Genomic DNA, 25628 nt, shown 5'->3' on the forward strand with positions numbered 1-25628 from the left:
CTCACCCTGATCCCACCCTGACCTCACCCTGAGCTCACCCTCAACTCACCCTGATCTCACCCTGATCTCACCCTGATCCCACCCTGATCTCACCCTGATCTCACCCTGAGTTCACCCTGATCTCACCCATACTCCTCATAGAGGGAACCCAGAAGACATTGGCTAAAAGCAGGCTTGAAAAATGGATGTTTAGCTGGGCGGTGGTGGTACACACCTTTAATCCCAGCACTCGGGAGGCAGAGGCAATCTCTGTGAGTTCGAGGCCAGCTGGTATACAAGAGCTAGTTCCGGGACAGGTTCCAAAGCTACACAGAGCACAGAGAAACCCTGTCTTGAAAAATAAAACAAACAAAAAAAAGAAAAAGGAAAGAAAGAAAAAAGAAAAATGGATGTTTGAAGAGAAAAGGCTTGGGTGAAGACAGCTTGAAGGCCTTTAACACCAGGAGGCAAGAAAAAGAGACTGGATTTTATGTTTTTAAACAAAGTCTGTAAAGGCTAATGCTAACCTTATAAGCCCCACTTGCCTAAGGACAGATAACTTCCTGGAATGCTGGGAGCTGGTGTTCTTGTAAGTTAACAAGTCACATGATTTTGCTTTAATAAGCAAGGTTGGTTGCCCCAACTGTGCAGGATGTACTTGATCACTTGTATATAGGAAGTACATCAGGATGTATGCCTGCCCCGGACTGGACGAAGATGGGAAGTGCCATAGCCTTGAGGATTTGGTCTTTATAGATAGGCACCTGGTCAACATAGCTTGTGGCTATTCTCTGGGAGTTCCCAGTATGGAGCTGGTCAGTGTCCCATTGTCCTGGCCAGTATTAAATAAAGCTTGCTTCAATTTGACAGCTATAGATTTGGTCTTTGTTCTCAAAGTTTTCAAATTTAATGGTTTTGTGGTCTAGGCTGACCTTGACCTCATGCCTTTGCTTGAGATTACAGATTGCACCACCATGCCAGGTTTTCTGAAGTATTGGAGATTGAATCTAAGACCTCAAGCATTCTAGGCAAGCCTCTACCGATTGAACTACACCCATTGCCCCTTGTATGGAGTTTGACTAAATTCATATTGGCTTATCTAAAATTATCCCCTCAGCTTCCTCTAGAGCTTTCTGAATGTGGTATTTGCACAGAAAGGGGAAAGTCTATGCTTGAAAAAGCAGATGGTGCTCATTTGATGCCATTGTCTGGAAAAGACAAGAATTCTCCAGGAAAGGGCAATAAGATCTTTCTTCTTCAATTCCCAGTAGCCAATTATGGAGGATTTGTTTGAAGGGCAAGTGTTTCGGCCTCAGCGTTGTTCTGGGCTTAGGAGTTTTGTTGTCCTTAAGTCTCTGAAGCACACTAGGAACCTTGCATCAGCTTTGTTTCTTGAAGGCTAAGGAAAAACGATCTTCTGGTTTACTTTTGGAATTTGCAAAGCGACTCTGAAGTCCCAGGTGGATTTAGTGTTTGGAAAAGGGAATTTGGGGGAGTAAGGCTGCCCCTGAGCCCCCAGGTCAGCGTTTACAAAAGCAAACCTGGTGTCCCCAGTTGCTTCTCTCTTGAGGTTGGCTTGGCTTTATTTTTCTTCTGTCTTGGGTCACTGCCCCTGAGGTGCTTCAAAAGCAAAATCCGAAAGACACAAAACAAAACTAAACCAGATTCAAGGGAAAATGAACCGACACTGTGGGTTCAGTTTTACAAAGGCAAAAGGCACTCTTCAGAACTCCACAGAATGGTTTAAGTCTGCCCACATTCACTGTGTTATTTGCATAAATAATCTCAACAGATTTGAGACCCCAAAAATCTGCAGATTCAGAACCAATCTATAGGGTGGGGAACTGGCAGCCAGCTAAATGGACCAGCGTGAAGGATTCCTCAGTGATTCTGAAGTGACTCCACTTTTGAGCGTACGAGAGGGGCCACCCATGCTACCATTTCATTCCTTAAACTGATCTTCTTGTTCGCTGAACACACAGGAAGCACTAAGGAAGTAAACCTTAGAACTTACAGATATAAATCCCCTTGATGTGTTAACAGTTGTTCTGGAGGGGAACTGGGTCCTTACTAAGAGAGGGTACTAATTTCAAACGATCTTTTAGGCCATGATGAGATGGAACGGAAGCACCACTGTTTCGCTGCTTGCTTTTGTGTGATCCATACTTCCCCCAAAAACTTGAAGATTCGTTTTACTTGGCTATTGGGACAAACCCACTTACAGAACTTAATACCGAGTCTCATTATCATGTGCCCTACTTTATCCTTTAATAAGCGTTTGTGAAGTTGCTTTTGGATAATGTGGTGGTGTTTTGTTTTTGTTCATGTTCCATCTATCTTTGAACTCTGTATATCTGTGTTAACTAATGTTTCATCTGTTGAGACCATGCCTTACTGTTTTGTTTTTACAAGACTAAAGCATTTTTTAAATTTAAACTTTTTAATTTTATTTGGTTTTTCAAGACAGGATTTTGCTGTAGCTTTGGAGCTTGTCCTAGCTCTTATAGACCAGGCTGGCCTTGAACTCAAAGAGATCCACCTGCCTCTGCCTCCCGAGTGCTGGGATTAAAGGCGTGCTCCACCACGCCTTTAATCCCAGCTAATTTAGCTGAGGCTAAAGCATTTTATGTGATTACTACAAACTTATTGTTTGTTCACTGCCTTCTGAAGGGACCAAAACTTGAAACAGACTGACGTTGTCTGTAATGGAGGCTTTAATATTAACAGTGCAGCATCCTGGGAAACTTGGACAGTTCTAAGGGGCAGTCCCCAGGGCAATGGCAGGATGTGGAGTGAAGCTGAGTACTGGTGTTTCCCGACAAGCACTCCACCTCCCTCCCCTTACCATCATATTCTGACAGCAGGGCATCCCCAGGGGTCATGCTGTTCCAGTCAGAGCCGGCTGTGTGAAAACCTGTGGGACCCTGGCGTAAAGTCCAGAGGTGGATTAATCTGTTCAAACCAGACTGATCTACATAGCAAGTTTCAAGTCAGCCAAGGCTACCTGTCAAGATGTTTAAAAGTAAACAAAACAAAGCAGAAAGGTAAAAATGGACTTGATGTTAGGGATGAGACCTCATTTCTCAATGAGACCGTGAGAGAATCCACCTGCTCTACCAAATAGCCCAGTGAAGCCTGGGAGAGATGATGCGGACAGTTACCAGCATTGTCAAGGTGTTTCGATGTTGTTGTTTTGTGTTTACTTAGTCCAGCAGCATTATGGGTTTGAAAAATCCATATGGAAAGGAGAGATTTGAGTATGAAATCAGCATGCCTTCTGGCTCCATTCTTCCTCCTTATCCATACCCATTTTCCTTTAAGACGTAGACTCTGAAGTGCTGCTCCAGTGGACAACCATTTATTCAGGAACCGAGAGTGACGGCAAGAGAGTAGCAGGCAATCGTGGTTTCCACCATTTTACATATTAAGCTGACGGTAGTTTCCTCCTGTGTTAATAGAGTTCACATTACTCTATTACATAGGGTTTGTGTGAATAATTTTTTAAAATAATTTCTTTATGTGAGCTTCAAAATATAACTGTTTCTTTGTTAATTTATCACCACTTAATAATGTTCACTCCTTGAGGAAAGGGACAGTGTCTAGTTGTTATACTGTCTTCTGGTGTCTAATATTAGGTATGTAGCACATTGTAGGTGCTACAAATACCTAATATTACAAATTACACATGGTACATGTTTTATAAAGTATTTATGTTAATGTGAGTATATAGATTAGAATCTGGTAGGTACATTAAATTTTATACTTTCTATAATCATAGTGATTTGCAGTGAATATCTGCGTATAATGTCTGGTCTTGTGTACAAATTACAATCACAGTATTTCTATTGAGGAAAGACTTTCTTTGCTGGAAAAGGGCCATGGTCTTCACAGCTGTGGTTGGTTGGTTCAGTAGACGGGCTCTTTCTCCCCACCTGGAGGTGGTAGTGCAGCCTAAGAGAGAAGCAGCCTCGCTGACAGACTCTTCCTTTCCCAAAGGTCACTGGCTAATGCCCTTGAAGAAAGGCAGTCACAGCCAGTGTGTAGTGGTTACTTTCTGCAGACTGTGGGAATGACCCCATTCACATGGAGAATCACACATAGACAGACAGAGGAGCCTTCACAGTGCGACACTGCTGACGCTGTAGAGACTGCTAACATTTTAACAGAAGTATGATGCTATCTTTAGTTCTAGCAGTAAAGCATGTTTACTATAGAATATTAGGACAATAAAGAAAATAAGTTATTTGTAACCCCACTATAAAAATGATACCATTTTGGCATATTTTCAAATTTTCTTCTATTTATGGGGTTTTCTGTAATTAAGTAGCAATATACATTATAACCATATTCCTAAGCCATTTAACTTTTATGTAGATGCTTTTATGAAGCATGTGATAGTCTTTGTACGTTCTACCTTACTGTTAGCAGTTTATCTTTTTTCCCTTATGGTGGTGCTGGGCATTGAACCTAGACCTCGTGCACACTAGGCATGTGTTTCTTCATATGGAGTAGACTATTCTAATTTGTTCTGTAACCTAATAAAAATGTTGGAGCTTACTATCTCTGTGCATGGCTTTTTGCCATCCCTTATTATTTTTCCTATAATTCCTCTCTTATAAATATTATTACCAATCCAAAGAAAATCGCTGTTTTATGGTTCTTAAGCCCATTGTAGATGATAGTCTGTCAATCACATTATCATCATCCAAGTATATGAAATTAATGTCCCTTGGGAAAATGTGTTACCAAACAACAATGAAAAATCATGCATACACCCTCTTTTTATTATCAGACAGTACCCTTTTCTATTATTTTATTAGAGTTTCTATAACAGTGTTTCACTTTCTGTTGTGGGAATGTTCTCTTGTCTAAAAAGAAACAGAGCAACCATTAGTCGTTAATATTTTCATTATTGCACTTCCAACCTTTTACAAGTATCTGTATAACAGTTGCAAACTGATGGAGAAAATCAGAGTCAAACAGCCCCTTACTTTCTCAAGAAAAAGTTGGTTTCTCCTAATCTTTTTTGTTTTTTCTTTTTGGTGGCTTTAATTACCTTAAATGTTTTTATTCATCTTCTAGTTACTGGTTCCACGCACACATCCTGTAAGTAAATATAAGTGCTTCCTTCGTGTGAAAGCAAAACCAAGAGAACCCTTATTTATGAAGTGTGTTTTTAAAAGAATATAAAAAACTGAGGAGATAGTTAAGTAAAGCATCCAGCTTCCTGAAACAGTTCAGATGGGGAGAACAGGAAGTGGGCTTTAACCGGCTTAAAGGGATTAGGGCCTTTAAAGGTGGTTAAGGATTGGATGCTTTGGGTTAGGCCTGGCGTTGCTTTTAAAAGATTATAACAATATTTGACAATGATTCTAAATGGAGTTTATAAAGCAAATTGTCAGTTTTAAGACACATTATGGAAAACAGAGAATGTCTTTTGTTGTTGTTGTTTGTTTACACAAAATGATTGGCTAGAGTTAAGAAGCCGAGTCTTGAAGCCCAGATTCCATCACGGTATCTCTCACCGAGGAGAATCCGGCAGAGGTTGTGTAATGCACTTCACTGAGATTATCTGAGCTTTTGCTCTAAATTACTTCAGGAAAGTCAGGCTGTAAACAGCTTCTTTGAAAGGTAAACACAGTTCTTTCCAATTCTACACACAGTGGCACGAGCCTTGCCGCCTGAGTCGCAGGTAGTACACAAAGATAAAAGCTGTGAGCATCAGTACAGGTGTGAATATGATTGTGAGAGTGTGCCGAATATGATTGTGAGAGTGTGCCATACAGTTACATGGAAGTGTCATAAATCTTTAGAGCAACAGCCACTGATGATTTTAGCAATTCCAAAATAAAAAATATGAACATGATTTTGGTTGTGAAGTACACTAGTAATGTTCTTAAAATGAATTTCCTTATTTTATTGTAAAAAGAAAATCATGTGGACATGACAATAGCATATTCATTTATATGTGGGTCGCTGTCCAAACGCTGACATGATGTTTCCACTCTCTTCCTCAGCTCCTTGACTTGTTTATGGTTTGGGACTGGTCCACTTACCTCGCTGACTATGGACAGCCAGCCTCCAAGTACCTTCGTGTGAATCCTCACACGGCCCTTACGCTTTTGGAGAAGTGAGTATGTTCCCAAAAGTTGTTTTTGTTTTTATTTTAGGTAGCATTTTACATAGGGTTTGATTGCATGATAAAGAACTAGAAATTTCTCTAAAAACAAAAATATCTCGATGGAGTTTTTAAAAGTCAGTACAGCCAGGTATGAGGTGTGTGCCGACCCTGAGGCGGGGGATCATGAGTTTGGGGAGCTGAGGCTGTATGAGGACCGTGAGTGAAACATGGGGGGAGGAGAAATTCAGTCCGTTTGATGAACAAAAGATGTCTCTTTCTTGCCTTTCAGAATTATTTTGATTATGTATGTGAGGAAAACATTCTTTCTTCCTAATGTATTTCAAACATCTCAGGCTCAGTTTGCTTTATAAATATGTTACTGGAAGCCTGGACTATTTAGCACAGTTGTTCAGTGCTTTGTGCTAGGACCTGAGTCCATCCCTCGACTGGAGAGAAAATGGGGCTCCTTAAAAATAAAATAAAATAAAACAATATAGGGCCACGGAATGGAATGTTTGCCTCAGTAGTATCTAAGTCTTGGATTCTTTGAAGGTAGAGAAAGACGTGATTTGAGAAAATGATATTGTAAAAAGTGAGACAGCCAAACACAGTACTCCTTTTCCTGCATTATGTGTCAAACTTTTTCTGTGCTCAGTCATAGCTTGTTTAAAATGTAGCTATTAAAATGTACAGTTTTGTGTTAATATTGTTTGTTTTCCCAAATTTCAAAGTATCTGTGGTTATTTTATTTGAAAGGATGTAAGAAACTATACACAATTTATATAAAGTGATTTTATAATGCCATGAAATGCTACTGAGGCAAAAACATTACATTTTAAAATGTCCCACTTCTGCCCTCACGTGGTCTTGCTGTGAATGTGTGCTACAGCCCATGCAGGGCATTCGAATAAATATTTGAAAACAACATGATGTTTGACAGCCGCGTGTTTTAGATTTGTGTGCTAGTGCAAGGCCATCATTTTCTGTCTCCGCCTGGTTCCTGTGTTCGGAAGTTTGATAGCACAGGTTTTCCTTTCAAGCACTGAGCTGGTGTTGGATAAGGCAGATCATGTTAAAAAAAAAAGAAAAGAAAAGAAAAAAGAAAATAGAGAGAGAGAGAGAGAGAGAGAGAGAGAACTCATCGGCAGCAGCTTTTCTTTTTCAGCATTTATGTCTGTATGTGTTTGTAGGATGAAGGACACCAGCAAGAAGAATAACATATTCGCCCAGTTCCGGAAGAACGACCGAGACAGGCAGAAGCTGATAGAGACGGTCGTGAGACAGCTCCGAGCCTTGGTGACTGGTATGTCCCAGCACGTGTAGACACACCAGGTCCACAGCCAAATGTGTCTGTGTGGCCAGCACTGCTCGTGAGACAAGAATTTGTTCACAGAAGTAAAAACACAGTAGAGGAAATACACTGATGAGGGCTTAAACAAGTAATGGTGACAAACATCATTTGTATGGATTTTTAAATAATTGAATACTATTTTATATATAAAATGTAAGATTAATTTTTTCAATTTCAGAGGAAAAGTCAAAAGTGTAATATATAAATCCAATAAATTGTATATGAAACTGATTGCAAATATTAGAAAAACCCGTGTCTCTGCTCGTAAGTATTCTTTCTGTAAGCTTGAAAGAGCTCCTGTTTATGCCATTACAGTTTGGGCTGCAGCCGCTGCTGAGAAGGGAATACTTGGCTGTCATTGTTGGACTTTTAGCTCTTATTTTCACCTCAGTTTGACTCATGTGCCTAAAATTTTTATTTCTGCCGATTCTGAGGAGGAAATACACAAATCTTGAAAGTTCCTGAAATCAAACACAGTTCACCAGGAACATAAACTTGGGTAGCTTAACCACTCAGAATATGAAAAAAGAGTTTGGGTTTTCCAAAGATGTTGTATTTCTTGCAGCTGACCCGTTTTTAAAGTTTTAGTTTGGTTTAGATGAAAAGAGCAGGCAGTTAAAGGGCTGTTTCCATCAGGTGTGGCTGTGCTAGTTAGTTAGAGAGCAGATCATCTCAAGGCTGTGGACCGTGGAAACTAACCAGACCAACTGAAGTCTGAAGCCTACAGCCAGTGTACACTTTCCTTTGGATAAATCACAGTGGCACAATGACAATGTAAACCTGACTTTGTTTTCTCCCCAGTGTAATTATGCTGAACCCCCTTCCCTTTGCATTTTCAGGATTTATGCTTGTAGACTCCCTGACTCTGTAAAATAAGTATGAAGAGTTATGCTTACATGTCTGGATTTTGTGATAAAACATTAAAAAGGTTGAGAGCTGTTGAAGATGCTATTTCAAATATTCAGAGTTTCTTATTTAAAATAGCCTCCTCCAGAAAAGGCCTGTTATTTCCTAGTGATCAGATTGCACATGACACAAAACAAAATAGACTTGTTCTCTTGACAAAAATACTCCAAGTATTTAACATTTTAAAATCATTACATGAAAAGACAATAATTCCTCAGACACAGTTCATTCTATACTTGAGTTAGATATGGGGAGCAGGGCGCTCTGAAGATGTTGGAGTACCCTCACTTTCTGGGTACTTGGGAAGGCTCTGGCTTTGACCCAGGCATCTGGGGGTTTGGAAAGAGGAACCTCCACAGCCCCTGGAGCAGACTCCCCCTCCCTTATAAGGGCTCCTCTGTATCCTTTCCAGAAAACTAGGTCACCTTCATACCTCTACACACACACCCCACACACACACATGCACACACACACCACACACATGCACACACGCACACCCAGATTGCTTTGTTATCAGGCGGATAGACCTACAGGCATTGCAGCCTGGAGTGAGATACAAAGCTCAAGATGTTAGCTGGTGGGGGAGGGGCGGGGCCTGGCAGACTGGGGAGATGGGCAATGCAATGAAAAAGAAGCGAGAATTTGGGTTGGTTCTGAGACCAGAGCTGTGCCAGGATAATGGAAGACTTTGGGCGCCCGCCCCTGTGAATTTTAGGGGCAGTGAAATTACCATCTCCTGAAGGCTCCCTAAAGTGACTGATTGAAGAACTTGGAGCAGAGGTCAGAGAACTGGGCCCCAGCTATCCCTCTGGAACGCTAGTGTCAAAACCCACATTCCCTGAAAGAGATCAAGCAAAGGGAAGCAAAACTCCAGGATTCTTGAGACTCGAAGGTAGGGGACCAGAGAGGAAGCAGATAGCTGGGGACAGGTGGGCCAAGAGCATGCCGTAGAGCATGCAGAGTGTCTACTTCATGTGGGTTTCTCACGCTGGCTGTATTTTTGCACCAAGAGCAGGGAAGTTACAGTGCAAAACCGCAGGCCCCGCCCGAGGATGCTCCTGGGGCACGGCCCCCTCCCAGATGCCACTCCCTATTTGGCTCCCAAGGTGAGCCCGCCACTGCCCACTGCTTCCAATCATTACTCCGAATGGGACACTTTAAATATGCGTAGGCGCGTCACATTGTGTGACCCAGGACCAGTCCGTAGGGAGGGAGGCAGTATCTATATAAAGTGTGGAGGGTAGGTGGGGAAGGGTTAACGAGTGGAGGAGAGAAGGTGGTGGGCAGGGGTCTGCTGCCCCGGGTTGGCAGCGGTGAGTTGTTTCTCTCGGGCTCTCCCGCAGCTTCTGCACTAGGAGCGCAGAGCCGAGAATGTAGGGGCATTCCGGAGGCAAACGGCTGGCACTTTTTGACTGAAATAGGGAAAATGCCCTGGGCCTCCAGTCTTGAGGAAGGCGAATTCTCTTTAGTGCCTCAGGGTCACTGCCGCCTTCCACTGACAGTCTTGTTTTAAGAGCGAAAGTCTTGTCTGAATTTATTAATCTCCGGCTTGGTCCCTAACCCCAGGACTTTTCTGAACGGGATAGGTGAGCTCTGCACAGTTATTGAGCCCTCTCTGCTCGCCATGTTTTCTTGGGGGTTGAACTGTTTATCCGTGCTGGGGGCTGCGGGCACCGCTCTCTTATGTGCGGGTCTGCTGCTTGTTCTGGCCCAACACCTCTGGACCCTCCACTGGACTCTGAGCCGGGATCGGGCCTCCGCCTTGCCCCTACCCAAGGGCTCCATGGGCTGGCCATTCTTCGGTGAAACGCTGCACTGGTTGGTTCAGGTGAGCAGTTTTATCATTCAGCAATGCCCCCCTTTCTGCATCTCTCATCCGAAGGGCGCTCTTCGTTCTCAGGGCACTTCATAAGCATTCCCTTGCCCAGGATTCTGATGAGTACTAAAACGCTTGCCATTGCCTAGCTATTCTGTTCCTTCTTAGAGACCCCATGTCCCCGATTTAAACCCTTCTGATAAACCGTGAATGTAAACTAGGGGCTTAGGGGGCGTTTGAGGGGCGTTTGAGGAACGTGGTACCTACAGTCTTGCAAGCACAGACCGAAAAGCCGAGCCACAATCCAGCCTTGCTCTCTTGGGCACTCATTTCCAATCTAAGCCTCAATCTTATTTTACCAGTGGGCGTCTACTTTCCCATAGTGTAGCTGAGAGGCCCATTTGGAATTTTGGTTTTTTTGTAATGTGACGGCCTGGGACAGGGGAGTTGTTAGGAAGAAGAAGTTGGGATGTCCGGGACGGATCTTCAGCCCTGCTGGCACTGAGGCCCTTCAAGTTCCGCCTTGCTCGCAGGGCCCTCGTTTCCACAGTTCCCGCCGCGAGCGCTACGGGACAGTGTTTAAGACGCACCTTCTGGGCAGGCCAGTGATCCGCGTGAGCGGCGCGGAGAACGTGCGCACCATCTTGCTGGGCGAGCACCGCCTGGTGCGTAGCCAGTGGCCACAGAGCGCGCACATTCTGCTAGGTTCGAACACACTCCTCGGCGCGGTTGGCGAGCCCCATCGGCAACGGCGGAAGGTGAGGGGAAAACCAAAGGAATTAAGATCCGTGGTGCCAGGTTGCCTGCGGTGAGCCAGACCAGGGTCTCCGCTATAAAGGAACAGGTGGCCCGAGGCAAGTCTCGTTAAATTTCCGGGTTTTTAATTGTAAAGTTAGGGCAGGGCTACTTTATTCCAGATCTTCTGTAACAGGTGCTAACAGTTTTGGGGATTCAGATTTAAGAGGGTTCAGGGACGACTTTGTGGAACTGCTAACATTTGGAGCCTAGATGGATGGGAGGGACTCTACATCAAAGTGGAGGAAACTAAGCCAGCAAGTTTAGGCCTGTGCGTCTCAGAAGAGGAAAAAGGGACCAGACTTTCCCTTCAGGCTGCGGAGTCGCGGAGCTCAACAGGCCGGCCTGCCTTGCGCTCATCTGCGCTCCCTATAGGTCCTGGCGCGCGTATTCAGCCGCCCGGCTCTGGAACAATTCGTGCCACGGCTGCAGGGGGCGCTGCGGCGAGAGGTGCGCTCCTGGTGCGCCGCCCGAGGACCGGTAGCTGTCTACGGGGCGGCCAAAGCGCTCACCTTCCGGATGGCTGCTCGCATCCTCCTGGGTCTGCAACTGGACGAAGCGCGATGCACCGAGCTGGCCCAGACCTTTGAGCAGCTGGTGGAGAACCTCTTCTCACTGCCTTTGGACGTGCCCTTCAGCGGCCTGCGCAAGGTAATACTGTTCCAGACCTTAGCCCAGGGCTCCAGAGGGTCTCCCAAACCAGACGGGGTATCCTGGACCCAGGGCGTGGCCCAGCGTACGGTGGGGTGGTGGTTGGTGGAGATCAGGGCAACATCTTTTAGGACACACTGTGACACGGGGCAGGCCCCAAGTCTTTTATGGGATGCCTCTGACTCACGCTTTCATGCCAGTGTCTTCTTTTTGAGTTTGGGTCTAGTGGCAGGCATCCAGGCAGGCGGTTCATCCTTTCTCAAAGTGCCTTGAGTCTCTTTGGAAGTCCTACGGAAGGTTGGCACTGCGGAACGCGCGGGAGCCGGAGGGCCGAGACAAGCCCGGCGCCGGGTCTGATCTAGGGGATGATCCTGGCCGGCGGCCCTGGGCCCGCTGGTTTCCGGACCAGAAAAGAAAGGCCTTTTCCGAGTGATGGGCGGGGCCCTAGAACTAAAGGAAGCTGGGTCCTGCTTTCTCTCTCCCTCTGCCATAGAGAGTCCAGTCACTTGAATAAAAATAATAATCTGAAAAGAATCTTGTTGCGTGCTGGTCACCTTGCATACATTTTCTGGTTTAGTCCTTGCAACCCGCAAAGTGTTATTCTCATTTTATTGGCAAGCAGGCCTCCTTGAAGTCACGAGACAAGCAAGAACACAGTCGAGATCTGAACAAGATTCTCCTGGCTACAAAACTCAAGCGTTCGCTTTCAGTGCTTCCCCAGCGGGATGTTTTGATTGGTCTTGCTTCCTGAACTCTGGAGAGTCATCCCTGACCCCTTTGTCCAAACCCCTAACAGCAGCTAACGTTTAGAACATACAATAGTGTCCTCAGTGGAGTTTTCCAGATGCCTCCCTTTCTTAGCACTGATGCTCACTGCCTTACCTGAGTTCAGGGAAGGGGAGTGGCTAAGTGCAGCTTGCCGGTTCTGTGCCAGGTTTGGGCACTGCCGCTGTGTGAGGGTACAAGTGTTTGACCCCTCAGTGCTTTGTGTTCTGCCCTCGGGGTGACATTAACTGCCTTGCCAGAGGGGGCTGGTGATAATTATCAAGACAGGGTAGTGTTTGTAGACAGTGAATAAATCTATGACAATTTCTTGAGCCATGCCTATCACGGGCTGTGTGTGTAGCTAAGTTGAGACTAACACCAAAATCTAGGTGAATGGAGATAGCCAAGTCTGGCTCTTGAGTCTTCCCATCCCATCTGCCCTCTCTCCCTGTACGTCAGGGCATCCGGGCCAGGGACCAGTTGTATCGGCACCTGGATGAGGCCATTGCTGGGAAGCTTCATGAGGAGCAGGCAGCAGAGCCGGGTGATGCCCTGCACCTGATCATTACCAGCGCCAGGGAGCTGGGCCATGAGCTCTCTGTGCAGGAGTTGAAGGTAGGTGATGGGAGGCCACTCCTCCCTCTCCCCACTTTCCTTCCCCAGAGATCCCAGTCATGTCCTGTTTAACACCACTTGGAGGCACGGACACACTTCCGGGTGAAAAAGAAGGGCCTGGGTTCCAGTCATGACTCTGCCACATCTGCCAGCCAGCTGTGCCGCCTTGGACTATAGCCATTTTTCCAGCAGCACCAAAACCTAAGTCTGGCCTTACAGGTTCTGGTTCTAGATAGCTCTCCTCTTGGCCCCTCCGAGACCCCCATCTGTTCCCGTGCCTCTGCTGTCTTCCTACCTACGAATTGTGCTTTTCCCCTCTGCACTCTGAGGCTCACAATCAAACTCTGCATCCTTGGAACTACCTTTCCCCCTTGCCAAATCAATACTCCTTTTTTTATTTGGTACCTGGCACCTCGACCTGCCTGTTTTGCCCCTGCTGCAGAGCCCCCGTAGAATTAGAATCCCTTCCCACATAGGCAGAGCATGCGTAGTGGGTGACTGGAGGCCCTGCTTCAGAAGGCAAGAAGCAGTGGGGTAGGGGGTCAGCGACGTTCAGAAATGTGATGACTTCAGTTCCCCGTGAGTTACTCTCCCGTGCTCTGAGCCTCAGTTTCCTCCACGCTTCTTCAGCTAGACACTAGAAAACAGGAGCCCAGCTTTAGCTCTTGTACTGAGAAGGGAATGCTCTCCATTCTTCTTGAGGGGTGTGAAGTTCAAAGGCACCAAATGCTCCAGGGGAAAGTGTTCTACAGACGTTGAGCCCTGGGGAGCTGAGTACCTGAGACAGTCCTGGCCTATGAAGGGAAGTAGCACAGACAGAAGTGGGTAGTTCATGCTAACTAGGAGTAACAAGACCCTGGAGAAGGGGCCCATTGGCTAAGCTGGGCAGGGAGGATGTCTGGGCTCTGCGGTCTCCATCTCGGCCTCATTTTGTCCAAGGTAGGACCAGCAGTTGGTCTCCAACCAGGTCAGATTTCAGTCCACAAAGATTATCATGTACGTGTTCAGTGCCAGATTCTGGGCTGGGGTGCAGAATGGGTGCCATCTGTTTCAGGGTCTAGGCTGAGTGGGTGGGTAACTCTCACCTTGTGGTCTCAGAAAACGCATGCACAACAAGCCCTGGTGCTGCGCTGAAGAAAAGTACTTAGGCAGGTGGTGGCGCCTGCGAATGCCCTTCAGCAAAGCAGGACAGAAAAGGTAAGCAAGAAGGTAAAGCCCCTCCGGGCTTTGGAGCTGGTGCTGGACTGCAGGTGCCTCCGTCTGAAGCATCAAGGGGTGGGGGCGGTGAGGGAACAGAGAGAGAACGGGGTGGGGTTGGGGGTGGGGTCAAGCCACAGACTCCCTGCTGGAACTTCGCGCTCTAGGGACCTGGAGCCTGCCCAGAACCTCAGTTTTCAACCTCCTAAAATGAGAGCAGCAATTGCTCAACATGGGGTGAGGTGAGAGTCTAACAAGTTAATATGTTTAAAGCACTAAAAAATAATGCACAGAATAACATCCCTGTATCGCTTCTGAGAGCTCGTCCAAAGCGGGTGTGTGCAGATGATCGGCTTTGCCTATTGCTCAACAGGACTTTTCCAAGTGATAGACCCGAGTTTTGACCGATTTCAGAGCCCTGAGCATAGCCGCCCGGGGCAGGGCATCAAGGCGCTAGTCTGAGCACACGAGATCAGTTTGGACGCATTTCACAGTGGGTTCAGAACCGTCCGGCTGTCTTGCAGGAGTCGGCTGTGGAGCTCCTCTTCGCGGCCTTCTTCACCACGGCCAGCGCAAGCACGTCGCTCATCCTGCTGCTTCTGCAGCACCCGGCGGCCATCGCCAAGATCCAGCAGGAGCTGTCAGCGCAGGGGCTGGGGCACGCATGCGGGTGTGCATCCCAGGCCACAGGGCCCAGGCTGGACTGCAACTGTGAGCCGGACCTTAGCCTGGCGGCGCTGGGCCGTCTGCGCTACGTCGACTGCGTGGTCAAGGAGGTGCTTCGCCTCCTACCGCCGGTGTCCGGGGGCTACCGCACTGCGCTGCGAACCTTTGAGTTGGACGTAAGTGCGCCGTGCCGCGGGCCTCTGGATGCTTGCAGCGACGCTGGGCTGGGAGAAGGGCAGGGAGATTAGCGCAGAGATCTCTTTCCCTTACCAGGGCCTCAGTTTTCCCTCCCGTAACTGTAAAATGGGAGGAGCCCTATTCTATTCCCCCGGACTCTCCTTCTTCCAACTCCACTAGAGAGATGCAAAGCCTGGTGCCTGAAGGACTGGGGAAGTTAGAAATATTATATATAGTATACAGAAGTAGGAATACTTATATAAAGTATACTTCAGCTTTTGTTAGCGATCCAGCTAGAACGGAATTTTAGAACGCTGACATTTTTACCTGAGCACCTCCCTCGTAGCCAGTGTGTGTAGCTGGGAAGCAAAGAACTATTTCTCTAGTTTCCCCAGGAGACTAAAGAACCAGCCACTGTCACCTGTCCAGGACTCGCGCTTAGGCAATATACCTGCGAAATGGAACTGCCTTAATACAAAGAACAAAATCTTAATGGTTTCATCCGGCTGCCCTTGACTGGACAAGGTTAAGAACTAGACCTGACTGCATCTTAGAACAATGGGGACAGTTCTCCCTTTATTGGGGGGGGTCTCAGTTTAGCTTCTGGGAGGGCGTTATTTTTTTTTTTCCAGCTCCGATACTCCTGGGAATGTTTGATGAACTGACAGCTTTGAGGATTGGGGAGTTCACACTGTAGAGCTTGAGGATCTCTGTCTGAATGGCTTTGCTGCAGTATTGGGGGGCACTGAAAAAGGAGGGGTTCCATGCAGAGAGGAGGTGCCAAGACCAAGGAGTGAAGCTAGGAGATCTCTAGTGTTGGGTGATCCCAGCCAAAGGGCTGGAACAAGGAGAGTGTGCCACAGCGGGGGAGCTGCCAGCCAAGGGCTGGTGCTCAGAAGTGTCTGGTGTGTTTAAACTTGATCCCGCTGTGCTGGTGTGCCCAGTGAACAGCGAGGGCAGCAGAGGACCTGGCAGTTTCCAGGGCTGTAGGTGGAGCACAGGGCAGCTCCTCCTCCTCCTCCTCCTCCTCCTCCTCCTCCTCCTCCTCCTCCGTTGAACAGACAGGGAAACAGGAAACAGAACTGGAGAGAAAAGAACTTTCTTTGGGTGATTCCAGTGTGTTCTGTCCCACTAGCGAGAACCTGAATAGTAATGACCTTCCACAGGCTTCAGAAAACTGCCATCTTTGGAGGGACAGTTGACATTGTCATTCAGGGATTAGAAGACCCAGGAAAAAACCCAAGGGGCTGGGAATGTCGGTCAATGTTCCTAGTGTGAGCCTGGGCCTGAGTTGACAATACCTAGCAGGTGGCCAGAGGAGGTCAGGATGGATGGGAGGGTGGAGTGGACAAGCAGGTGTGCGTCTTCTGAAGTGTAAAGCAGGGTCGCGTTATTGTGTGAGGTGAAGTGGAATGGTGGGAAGTCTTCAGTTAAATGCAGGGAAGAGTTTTCTAATTCAGCTGTCCCAGGGGAGCGATGGTTCCCTGCTTCAGCAGGCAACTGGTAGCTACAGTCTTACAGTGTAAATCTCCTGTGTCAGAAGAAAACAGAGAAAGACAACAAACTCATAATATTCAAATTCATGGGCACTACTGTGTGTCAGCCTCCTTTTGAAATTTTCTCAACAACCTGGATATTTTTTATTTCTTACTTTCTCAACTAAGCACAAGCATTCCAAGATCTTACAGCTAATTAGAAAGGCATAGAAACTGCAAAAGCAGATATTTTGCCTTCAGGGTTAGTTCATCACAGGCCCCTGGAGGTTCACTTGGCACGTCTGGGGAAGAGAGGTGGGGCGGGGCTTGGCTCTGGCGATTTCCCGGTGCCTAGCGATCAAGTCGGGTCCTCTCACTTCTCAGGGCTACCAGATCCCCAAAGGTTGGAGCGTGATGTATAGCATCCGAGACACGCACGAGACAGCTGCTGTGTACCGTAGCCCACCCGAGGGCTTCGATCCGGAGCGCTTTGGCGTGGAGGGTAAGGACGCGCCAGGCTCCTGCGGCCGCTTCCACTACATCCCGTTCGGCGGCGGCGCGCGCAGCTGCCTGGGCCAAGAGTTAGCGCAAGCGGTGCTGCAATTGCTCGCCGTGGAACTGGTGCGCACGGCGCGCTGGGAGCTGGCTACACCTGCCTTTCCGGTCATGCAGACTGTGCCCATTGTGCACCCAGTGGACGGGCTGCGACTATTTTTTCACCCTCTCACGACTTTGGGTGCGGAGGATGGGTTGCACCTCTGATTCGCTGCTCCTCTAGCCTTAGCTTGCCCCGTGGCTGCCGCGCACACCCAGCGCTGGCCATCTTCAGCGCCCTAGGGCCTCATCGCACGCACATTTAAGTAGTCTTGGGTTTAACAAATGCTCACCAGACAATTCTGTGCTAGATTGGAATGAGTATTAGACTGAGTCACGCCCCTACCCACCCACCCCCACCCTGCATTGGAGAAGCCCTGGACTTGGGGAAGGAGAGCAGCCAGGCGAGCGCGGGAAGCCTGCTTCACACCGTAGGCGCTTCCAGGATCTCAAGGAGCCAGCGGTGGAGAGAACCTATCTCCACTAGATGAAACCTGGCTTCACCTTCCTGTGGCAAGTTTGGCAAGAAACTTGAGGCCCTGGCAGCGGCAGCGGCAGTGGTGATGGTTGGGTGTTCATATCAAACCAGAGGAGAATTTACAATTTATTTTTAAGTTAGCAGAGATACCAGGGTATCCCTGACACTCTCAGCAATTGCCCTCAGGCTTCTAGAGCCTTGGCAGAAATTAAGTACCGTGGGTGCTTCCAGGGCTCCAACTGGCTCAACATCAGCAGATTCTGTTAGAGACTTCTGAAGAGAGAAATTCCTACTTCAAGATTACAGGAGAGAATATGTTCTCTGGAGATGTCTCTAAGTCTGGTTTATGTGAGCTTGAGACATAATCCCTTCATTGAGATAAACAAGAGATTTGAGATATTTGTACTGAAACAGGAAGGCCAAGAAAAAACATTTCCTGCCAGTGGTTGAGTAAGGAGGCTGGGGTGGCGAGGGGTGCGGGGGGGGGGGTGTATGGTACAGAGCCGTACCTGAAGGACCGACCCATTGTAGCCTATACCCGGAGGGTCTGGAAGCTTGGCAGCCCCAGCCCATGCTTCCCTCTGGGCCACGGATCTGGATTCTGGGTTTTAGATTATCTCTGCAACATCGGCTTGCAGAGTTGCTCTGTGGCTGCTTCTCTCTCCTCACTATTACCAAGGAGAAACTGCGAATCAAAGAACCTGGGGCCTCTACCACCGAGGAGCCACTGTGGTCCTGCACCCCCTCTTCCATCACTCAACGCTCCGCCCTCCCTCTGAGCCCGTCCCACCTGTGGAACACAGCCCTTGCGCTTTTCACAGCCATCCCTAGCCTGCCTGTCCTTTCCAGTTCAGAGATTTCCACCACCGTTTAAATCAAAGCCACTATCATCCTGCCATTGTTCCCAAACCCCTCCTTCAACCTGCCACCCACATTCCCACACTCCTGGGCAAGAGGACATAAGTGATGAGCCAGGGAGCCTGCAACCTGGCCCAGGCTGCCTCTGTTATGAATCAGGAGGAAATTGGTGGCCTCCCGACCTTATGCTCAAAGTGGATCCTGGGGCCTGAAGTCAAGGGGGACATAAGTAGGTACTTGAGGGTGAGCAGCTGTTGGGATTCACACCACCGTACCCCCTATACAGGCTAGTCAATCACCCACAGCTGCTCAGAGTAAAGGCCAGGGCCTGAGCTCTACGGGCACCAGGGGGAGCAAAGGCATTACGGTGCAGGCCTACAACCTTGGGCATCTAAGAAATCTGCGCCTGGATGAGGAGGCCAAAAGACCCTGCTTCAAAGCTGATTCTGATTTGGGGAGAAAAAGAACAGGGGAGGTGCCTTTCAGAAGCCTGTGGACAAACTGATTCAAAGAGACTGGCTTTGGGGTACGGACCGACTATAACCACATGGAAGTGGCTCCAGTTTTTCTGTTTCCCGTCATTTCGTCATACTATTGAGGGACACGTAGGTTCCTAGTTTAGCAACTGCACATTCATAGGGAAAGACCAGATGTAGTTCTTGCCCCTTGGACTTCCGATGTTTACAGAAGGAGGCAGACAATAAATAAACCAGTAAAACAAAACAAGAATGCTCAGTGGTGTGAAATATAGAGAAACCACCACCACTACCGCCACCAAACCCCCAAACAAAACAGGCCTTTAACTCAGAGTGAATCTAAATGCTGACAGTTGGGCAAAGAACCCAGTCTGAGGTGACATAGGCCTTCGTCCACTTTGGCCTCAGCCCCCAAGCAGCATTGGGGACAGCAGCAGGCATAGATGCCAGAGACCAGAGGGGAAGCTAAAGGGGGCTGAAGGGAGAGTCCAGGAGGGGTGTGTGCCGGTCGTTTCCTGTAGCAAAAGCAAAACAACAGAAACGAGGACCACCACAAACCTGATCCCACAGTTCCCAACCCTTAGCAATAGGAAAACTGGCCAACATTTGGTTTCTCAGCGAGCCAACCTCTCCTTCCCCACCCACCACCATCCAATAAAGTCTGGGGTAGTTCCTTGATCAAAGTTCCTATTGGGCTGGTAATTTATTGATTCCCCCTCCCCCTTGAAGAAGTTTTTAAACGATCTTGCATTCTAACATTTAATGTTTTCCTGCCAGGAGCCCCGCGGATCTTGATGACCAGGTAATTTTTCAATTTATTTTTTTTTTAAGTACTAGGTTTTTACCCTGTAGCCATTTCCAGCACGCGCTCGAGCGGGGCTCCTCTTTTGACCTAGCGTGCGCTGAACTTGGTGGGGTGGCCCGGCAGAGTTCACTGGGATGTCACGGTCCGGCCTGCAGGGGTCACAGGCGGGTCAGGCTAAAGGATTGGGAACGGGCCCCAGGTCACGCCCCCGCTGGCCGATTTTTTTGCGCACCGGCCGGAGGCGCTCTCCAGAAAGGGGCGGGCGGAGATTTCTGAGAATTACCTCCAGCACAGTCTGTCCGCGTTCCTGCCAGTGCAGAAGCTGGGACGCAGTCCTTACAATAACCAAATCATTACAAGATATGACAGCGGCAGCGCCCGCCTCTCGAGAGCCTCTGAAACACTGAACAGAGTTATGGGGAGCCACTGAATCTCCGAAATACAACCCGTAGGCATCCTGGCTTAGAGAGTCGCTAGGTTTGTACAGGTCCTCACGACGTTTGCGGGTATTTTACGACTCTCCCCGGGGGCGGGGGCGGGTGTCATTTGGGGACCACCACTGGTAGGCCACATATTGAACAGCTTTAGTTTTTCATCTTCAACGGACTCTTACCAAGGGGTGCGGGTGTGCTTTTGCTAGATCCCGTGTTCAGGTCTAAACAAACAAGCGTCATTCTGTTTGTTTTCCACGCCGCTGGTAAGTTCAGTGCCCAAACCAAGGCAGTGTATGGCACTGGCTGAAGCGATGCGGCTGGCAGGAGATCACAGGAAGCCCAGAGTGTGTGTGCGTGCGTCCCACAGCTCAGTATTGGCTGCAGGAACTGAGACTTGCTCCCCAATACCGATTCCCTTTAAGTTCCCTATGGCTGGTGGCAGAAGCATAGGGTCAAATAGCCGTCTTATCAGGGTCTCTGGCTTTTCTTTGGGTGGGATCTGGGAGACTGGAGAAAGGTTCTGAAGTCTTGAAGCCCGACCGGTCTATAAATGTAGCTCAAACGAGCCATTTGGAAGCAGAAGCCCTCTTTGTGAACTCACAGCTGCCTTGAGGTGTAGACAGAGTGGAAACAGTGGAAATGATAGCCTTCTTCCTAAGGAAGGGACACAGACAGGAGGAAGCCTGCTAGCTCGCCCAAGAGTCAGGCACTCCGAGGTGGAACGGGACTCCAGGGTTTCCTCCCTCTGTCTTCCTCCCCTTATCTGCCTGGACCAGGGGCCCTCTTCCCGGCTGGGTTTGCTAGCCCCAGGGCCATAGGATTTGAGCCAGCTTAGCGGTATCACCACAGCTGGGCACCGACTTTGGAGCCACTGGGCTCTTTAGTACACCACTGGGCTGCAGAGTAGGGAAATCGGGCTTGTGCAAGGCTGCTCCTGGGGTCCCAGAGACCCGAAGGCTTTCTTGCAATTGAATCCTAAAGCACCTCTTCCGAAGACTTCATGCGCTGGCTCACTTGCGGGATCCACGATCAAGTCGTACTTGACCTCCGATGCTCTGGCTTGGACCCTAGCCCTGGGATCTTCTTAGGATTTTCACAGATCAGGAAGTGTTTGGGATCTCATTTACCCAATCTGTGGGTCAAGTCCACTGAATGGTGATTTCTGAACACGCTCTCCAAGCCGTGCGGCGCCATTGAATGGAAAGTCAGGAAGGCTGCTTTGAGCTGGGGCAGCCCGTAGGACAACCAAAAGACAGCTAGAAAGCCTAGGACTCCAAAGTCCCAGATCCACCACCCACTCCCTCCAGCTCCCGACCGCTCCCTGCTGACTCGGAGCTCCGCACAGCCGGGATAGGGGAGGCGGTGTTCCTAGCCCCGCACCCCAGGAGGCGCGCTCCCGGGGAAGCCGCCAGTGCGCCGCCTCTGCCTGGGCGCGGAACAAACGGTTAAAGATTTTGGGCAGCGCCTCGCGGGGGGAGGAGCTAGGGGGCCGATCCGCAATTAAAGATGAACTTTGGGTGAACTAATTTGTCTGACCAAGGTAACGTGGGCAGTAACCTGGGCGGCCTATAAAGAGGGCGCGCGGCGGGGTTCGGAGCGAGGGCGGCGGCGGCAGGTGGCGCGGAGGCTGCTGCGTGCCATGGGGCTCCCGGCGCTGCTGGCCAGTGCTCTCTGCACCTTCGTGCTGCCGCTGCTGCTCTTCCTGGCAGCGACTAAGCTCTGGTACTTGTACTGTGTGAGCAGCCGCGACCGCAGCTGCGCCCTCCCTTTGCCCCCCGGGACCATGGGCTTCCCATTCTTTGGGGAAACCTTGCAGATGGTGCTGCAGGTAAGGGAACTCGGGAAGGGACCTGAGGATTTCCCGGAGGATTTTCCGCCTCAGCTCTGGGCCTGGGCTGAAGCTGGGATAAGTGTCCTTGCGAGGGAGGCGACTAAGACTAAAAGAGGGGCTAGACGGAGGCCAGATGCTCCCCGGCGCCCCCTCACGCTGTCTGCCGGTCTCTCTCTTCCACCTCACTCTTAGCGGAGGAAGTTTCTGCAGATGAAGCGCAGAAAATACGGCTTCATCTACAAGACGCATCTGTTTGGGCGGCCCACAGTCCGGGTGATGGGCGCGGATAACGTGCGGCGCATCTTGCTAGGGGAGCACCGGCTGGTGGCTGTGCAGTGGCCTGCGTCCGTGCGCACCATCCTGGGCTCCGGATGCCTCTCCAACCTGCACGATTCGTCTCACAAGCAGCGAAAGAAGGTGAGGGTGAGGTGACAACGCCTTGGATAGCAGGGAGATCTCAGTCTTTGGCTTGGCTCAAATAGATGCTGATGAGGGTTAGCCTTAGGAGGTGGGGACCAGGACCCTTTCTAAGATTTAGGTTTCCACGCCAGCACGTGTGTAGGACTGGAGGCTCTGGAGGTCCTGGAAGGGTACTCGGGAAGGCGGGATGGGGTGTGTGAAGGGGAAGAGGTTTGTAATCTCTCTACTACTGGGGGATCAGGTGATTATGCAGGCCTTCAACCGCGAGGCACTCCAGTGCTATGTGCCGGTGATCGCCGAGGAGGTGGGCAGTTGTCTGGAGCAGTGGCTAAGCTGCGGCGAGCGCGGCCTCCTGGTCTACCCCGAGGTGAAGCGCCTCATGTTTCGCATAGCCATGCGCATCCTGCTGGGCTGCGAGCCTGGTCCGGCAAGCGGCGGCGGGGAGGACGAGCAGCAGCTAGTGGAAGCCTTCGAGGAGATGACCCGCAATCTCTTCTCTCTCCCCATTGACGTGCCCTTCAGCGGGCTGTACCGGGTAAGGGCAGTTGGCGGAGTTGGAGCGAGGGGCGCGCAAGACTGGCGTCCGCTCACCACCATGCTGTCTCCGCGCTCAGGGCGTGAAGGCGAGGAACCTTATTCACGCGCGGATCGAGGAGAACATTCGTGCCAAGATCCACCGGCTTCGGGCTGACGAGCCCCAAGAGGACTCGTGCAAGGACGCACTGCAGCTCCTGATTGAACACTCATGGAAGAGGGGAGAGCGGCTGGATATGCAGGTGACTAGCTATTTCAGAAGGTGCCAAGGTTGGGGGGGAGGGTGTCTCCGACTTTCCAGAACATTTCCTGAGGGGGGGTGCGGTCCAAAAGCGCTGTCAGGAGCCCAGGTTCTCTAGGGTGGACAGCCTACTCAGACTGCACTGAGGAATCCTGAGGGTTAACGCTAGATCTGGAGAGCTGTAAAAGAAAGGGGGTGGCTGTACAACTAGAATGGCCCCTAGGTTCAAAGGGAAAGTCTCATTTGCAAAGTTTGAAAGAACATTGGGAGGCATTAATAAAACCAAGGTCAAGGAAGAGTAAAATTAAGGGAGTTTTTGCATTTTGTTTGCTTTCTTTGACTTTCTATGAGCAAAGCGTTTTTTCCCTGCAATCTTCCGTTCAGTATTCTCAGTTCGGTTCTTTGTAACGGTGCTGTAAAACTGCACGCAGATCCGAATAAACTTCCGTTTTTATCCCTAGGCACTAAAGCAGTCTTCAACAGAGCTCCTCTTTGGTGGCCATGAAACTACAGCCAGTGCAGCCACATCGCTGATTGCTTACCTAGGACTCTACCCACCCGTTCTCCGGAAAGTCCGGGAGGAGATAAGGAGTAAGGTAGGAGGCTTCTAGAGGTTCCCTACTGCCCTGGCCCCCCACTTCCCATTAAGTAAGTTTGCTCCCTAAACCCGGTACTATGAAAGGGAAGGACCAAGGGCAAGGGGGCTTGTAGTTTTAAAAGGGCAGTTCTTGGTGCTAAGATCTCTCTTGGGCAGAGTTTGACCCTGTATTCCTGCACCTCCTCCACCTTTCGCAGAACTGTAGAGATTACTAGGCTCTCCTTTCGTGGATATTTGCCCACTCAAGGAAATGAATAGCGTGACTAGTGCCATAGCCGATCAGGGTGGGCAGTGTTGGTGAGGGGACACCTGGTGAGCAACATTCCCCGGCTGAAAAGAGGTGGTGGGTTTGGGCTGAGGAAGTGTGGAAGCGATTGGTCATCAGCTGCCATTTCCCTGGTATCCTCTCCCATCCAGACGCCTTAGGGTTCAGGCAACAGTTAGTCCTGTTTCACTGGGGTGCCCAAGAGTCATTCCCCCTCTGTATCTGTTTTTGATAGGGCTTACTTTGCAAAAGCAATGAAGACAGCAAGCTAGACATGGAAACGTTGGAGCAGCTTAAATACACTGGGTGTGTTATTAAGGAGACCCTTCGGTTGAATCCCCCAGTTCCAGGAGGGTTTCGGGTTGCTCTGAAGACTTTTGAGTTGAATGTGAGTTCTCCTCCCTCCCATCCCCCACCCTGTCTGCCCTGCTGTGGTTCTGAGCCTCAGCTTCCCTGAGCAGAGTATCCCTGGGCTTACTGCCTTTGATAGTGTCCTGCGCCATTCAGTAATGCAAGTCAGGCCTTCCACTCGCCCTCCTCTCAACCCCAACCATATCCATGATGACTTTTTGTTCTTGCAAGCTCAAGTCTGGCTTGCCGGTTCTTAGGACTTCCTAATTTTTTCCAGGGATACCAGATTCCCAAGGGCTGGAATGTTATTTATAGTATCTGTGACACACACGACGTGGCAGATAACTTCGCTAACAAGGAGGAATTTAACCCTGACCGCTTTATATCACCTCATCCCGAGGACGCGTCCAGGTTCAGCTTCATTCCGTTTGGAGGAGGCCTTCGGAGCTGTGTAGGCAAAGAGTTTGCAAAAATTCTTCTTAAGATATTTACAGTGGAGCTGGCCAGGCATTGTGACTGGCAGCTTCTAAATGGACCTCCTACAATGAAAACCAGCCCCACTGTGTACCCTGTGGACAATCTCCCCGCAAGATTCACCCACTTCCGGGGTGATGTCTGATGGGTATTTCAACTCTTGGACTTCTTTGAAGTATACGTGTTTTTTTTTATAGTGTCATGTTGCCTTTATTTAATTTCTAAATGTATTGTCTAATATTTATGTGTCTCTACTACAGCCCCATGGTCTTTAAATATTAAAATAATGAATTTGTATGATTTCCAAATAAAGTAAAATTAAAAAGTACTTTTCTTGCTTCTAAGATTCTTGTTGGCAAGCTGCCCATGGTGGTATATGGCTGTAATCCCAGTACTTGGAAGGTAAAGGCAGGAAGAACAGACATTCAAGGCCAACTTGGGCTACAGAGATACTGTCTCTAAAGAACAAAACACACCAACAGAAATCCCCATTAGGAAGAATTGATGTAGTTTGTACATTTAAAATGATTTAGAATGAAACCATAGTTTCCCCCCTCCATGCTAGAAAACATGCATTACGTGTGTGCTGGTCCAAGGGTATTTTTGCAAATTCTTGTAAGATAGTTGATATTTCACATTTCGAAACTTTACCAAGGATAATTAAGTTAAATTTATTTATTTACATTTTTATGGTGCTAGGGTTGGATCAAAGGCCTCACTTGTGTAGGGGAAGTGCGTTACCACTGAGGTACATC

The 25628-nt window shown here is 49.0% G+C and overlaps 3 protein-coding genes across 4 annotated transcripts in view; all 3 read left to right on the top strand.

The window, feature by feature from the left end:
- Exoc6 (exocyst complex component 6) overlaps positions 1 to 8396 on the top strand; it is a 151189-nt gene extending 142793 nt beyond the window's left edge. For both annotated transcript variants that reach the window (XM_005352193.3, XM_005352194.3), the window contains exons 21-22: positions 5997 to 6109; positions 7291 to 8396. In XM_005352193.3, the coding sequence (XP_005352250.2) occupies positions 5997 to 6109; positions 7291 to 7423 (246 nt within the window). In that variant the 3' untranslated portion in view covers positions 7424 to 8396. The remainder of the gene's footprint in view (positions 1 to 5996; positions 6110 to 7290) is intronic.
- A 1540-nt stretch (positions 8397 to 9936) lies between these two features.
- On the top strand, positions 9937 to 17276 carry LOC101991094 (cytochrome P450 26C1). The gene is made up of 6 exons (XM_005352195.2): positions 9937 to 10185; positions 10707 to 10931; positions 11344 to 11619; positions 12844 to 12999; positions 14721 to 15038; positions 16899 to 17276. The coding sequence occupies exons 1-6, from the start codon at positions 9982 to 9984 to the stop codon at positions 17274 to 17276; spliced, it is 1557 nt and encodes a 518-aa protein (XP_005352252.1). The 5' UTR covers positions 9937 to 9981.
- A 4298-nt stretch (positions 17277 to 21574) lies between these two features.
- Positions 21575 to 25201, top strand: LOC101991365 (cytochrome P450 26A1). The gene is made up of 7 exons (XM_005352196.2): positions 21575 to 21987; positions 22183 to 22407; positions 22652 to 22945; positions 23025 to 23186; positions 23647 to 23781; positions 24284 to 24436; positions 24677 to 25201. The coding sequence occupies exons 1-7, from the start codon at positions 21799 to 21801 to the stop codon at positions 25016 to 25018; spliced, it is 1500 nt and encodes a 499-aa protein (XP_005352253.1). The 5' UTR covers positions 21575 to 21798; the 3' UTR covers positions 25019 to 25201.
- Positions 25202 to 25628: the final 427 nt, after the last annotated feature.

This window comes from Microtus ochrogaster, chromosome 8, assembly GCF_000317375.1.
Source record: "Microtus ochrogaster isolate Prairie Vole_2 chromosome 8, MicOch1.0, whole genome shotgun sequence".
NCBI lineage: Eukaryota > Metazoa > Chordata > Mammalia > Rodentia > Cricetidae > Microtus > Microtus ochrogaster.

Excerpts from the sequence above, each read along its gene's own strand:
- LOC101991365 (XM_005352196.2), top strand. The coding sequence starts at position 21,799 with ATGGGGCTCCCGGCGCTGCTGGCCAGTGCTCTCTGCACCTTCGTGCTG. Across the intron at positions 21,988-22,182 it reads CCTTGCAGATGGTGCTGCAG|CGGAGGAAGTTTCTGCAGAT; the intron begins GTAAGGGAACTC and ends CCTCACTCTTAG. Across the intron at positions 23,782-24,283 it reads GGGAGGAGATAAGGAGTAAG|GGCTTACTTTGCAAAAGCAA; the intron begins GTAGGAGGCTTC and ends TGTTTTTGATAG.
- LOC101991094 (XM_005352195.2), top strand. The coding sequence starts at position 9,982 with ATGTTTTCTTGGGGGTTGAACTGTTTATCCGTGCTGGGGGCTGCGGGC. Across the intron at positions 10,932-11,343 it reads CCCATCGGCAACGGCGGAAG|GTCCTGGCGCGCGTATTCAG; the intron begins GTGAGGGGAAAA and ends CGCTCCCTATAG. Across the intron at positions 11,620-12,843 it reads CCTTCAGCGGCCTGCGCAAG|GGCATCCGGGCCAGGGACCA; the intron begins GTAATACTGTTC and ends CCTGTACGTCAG.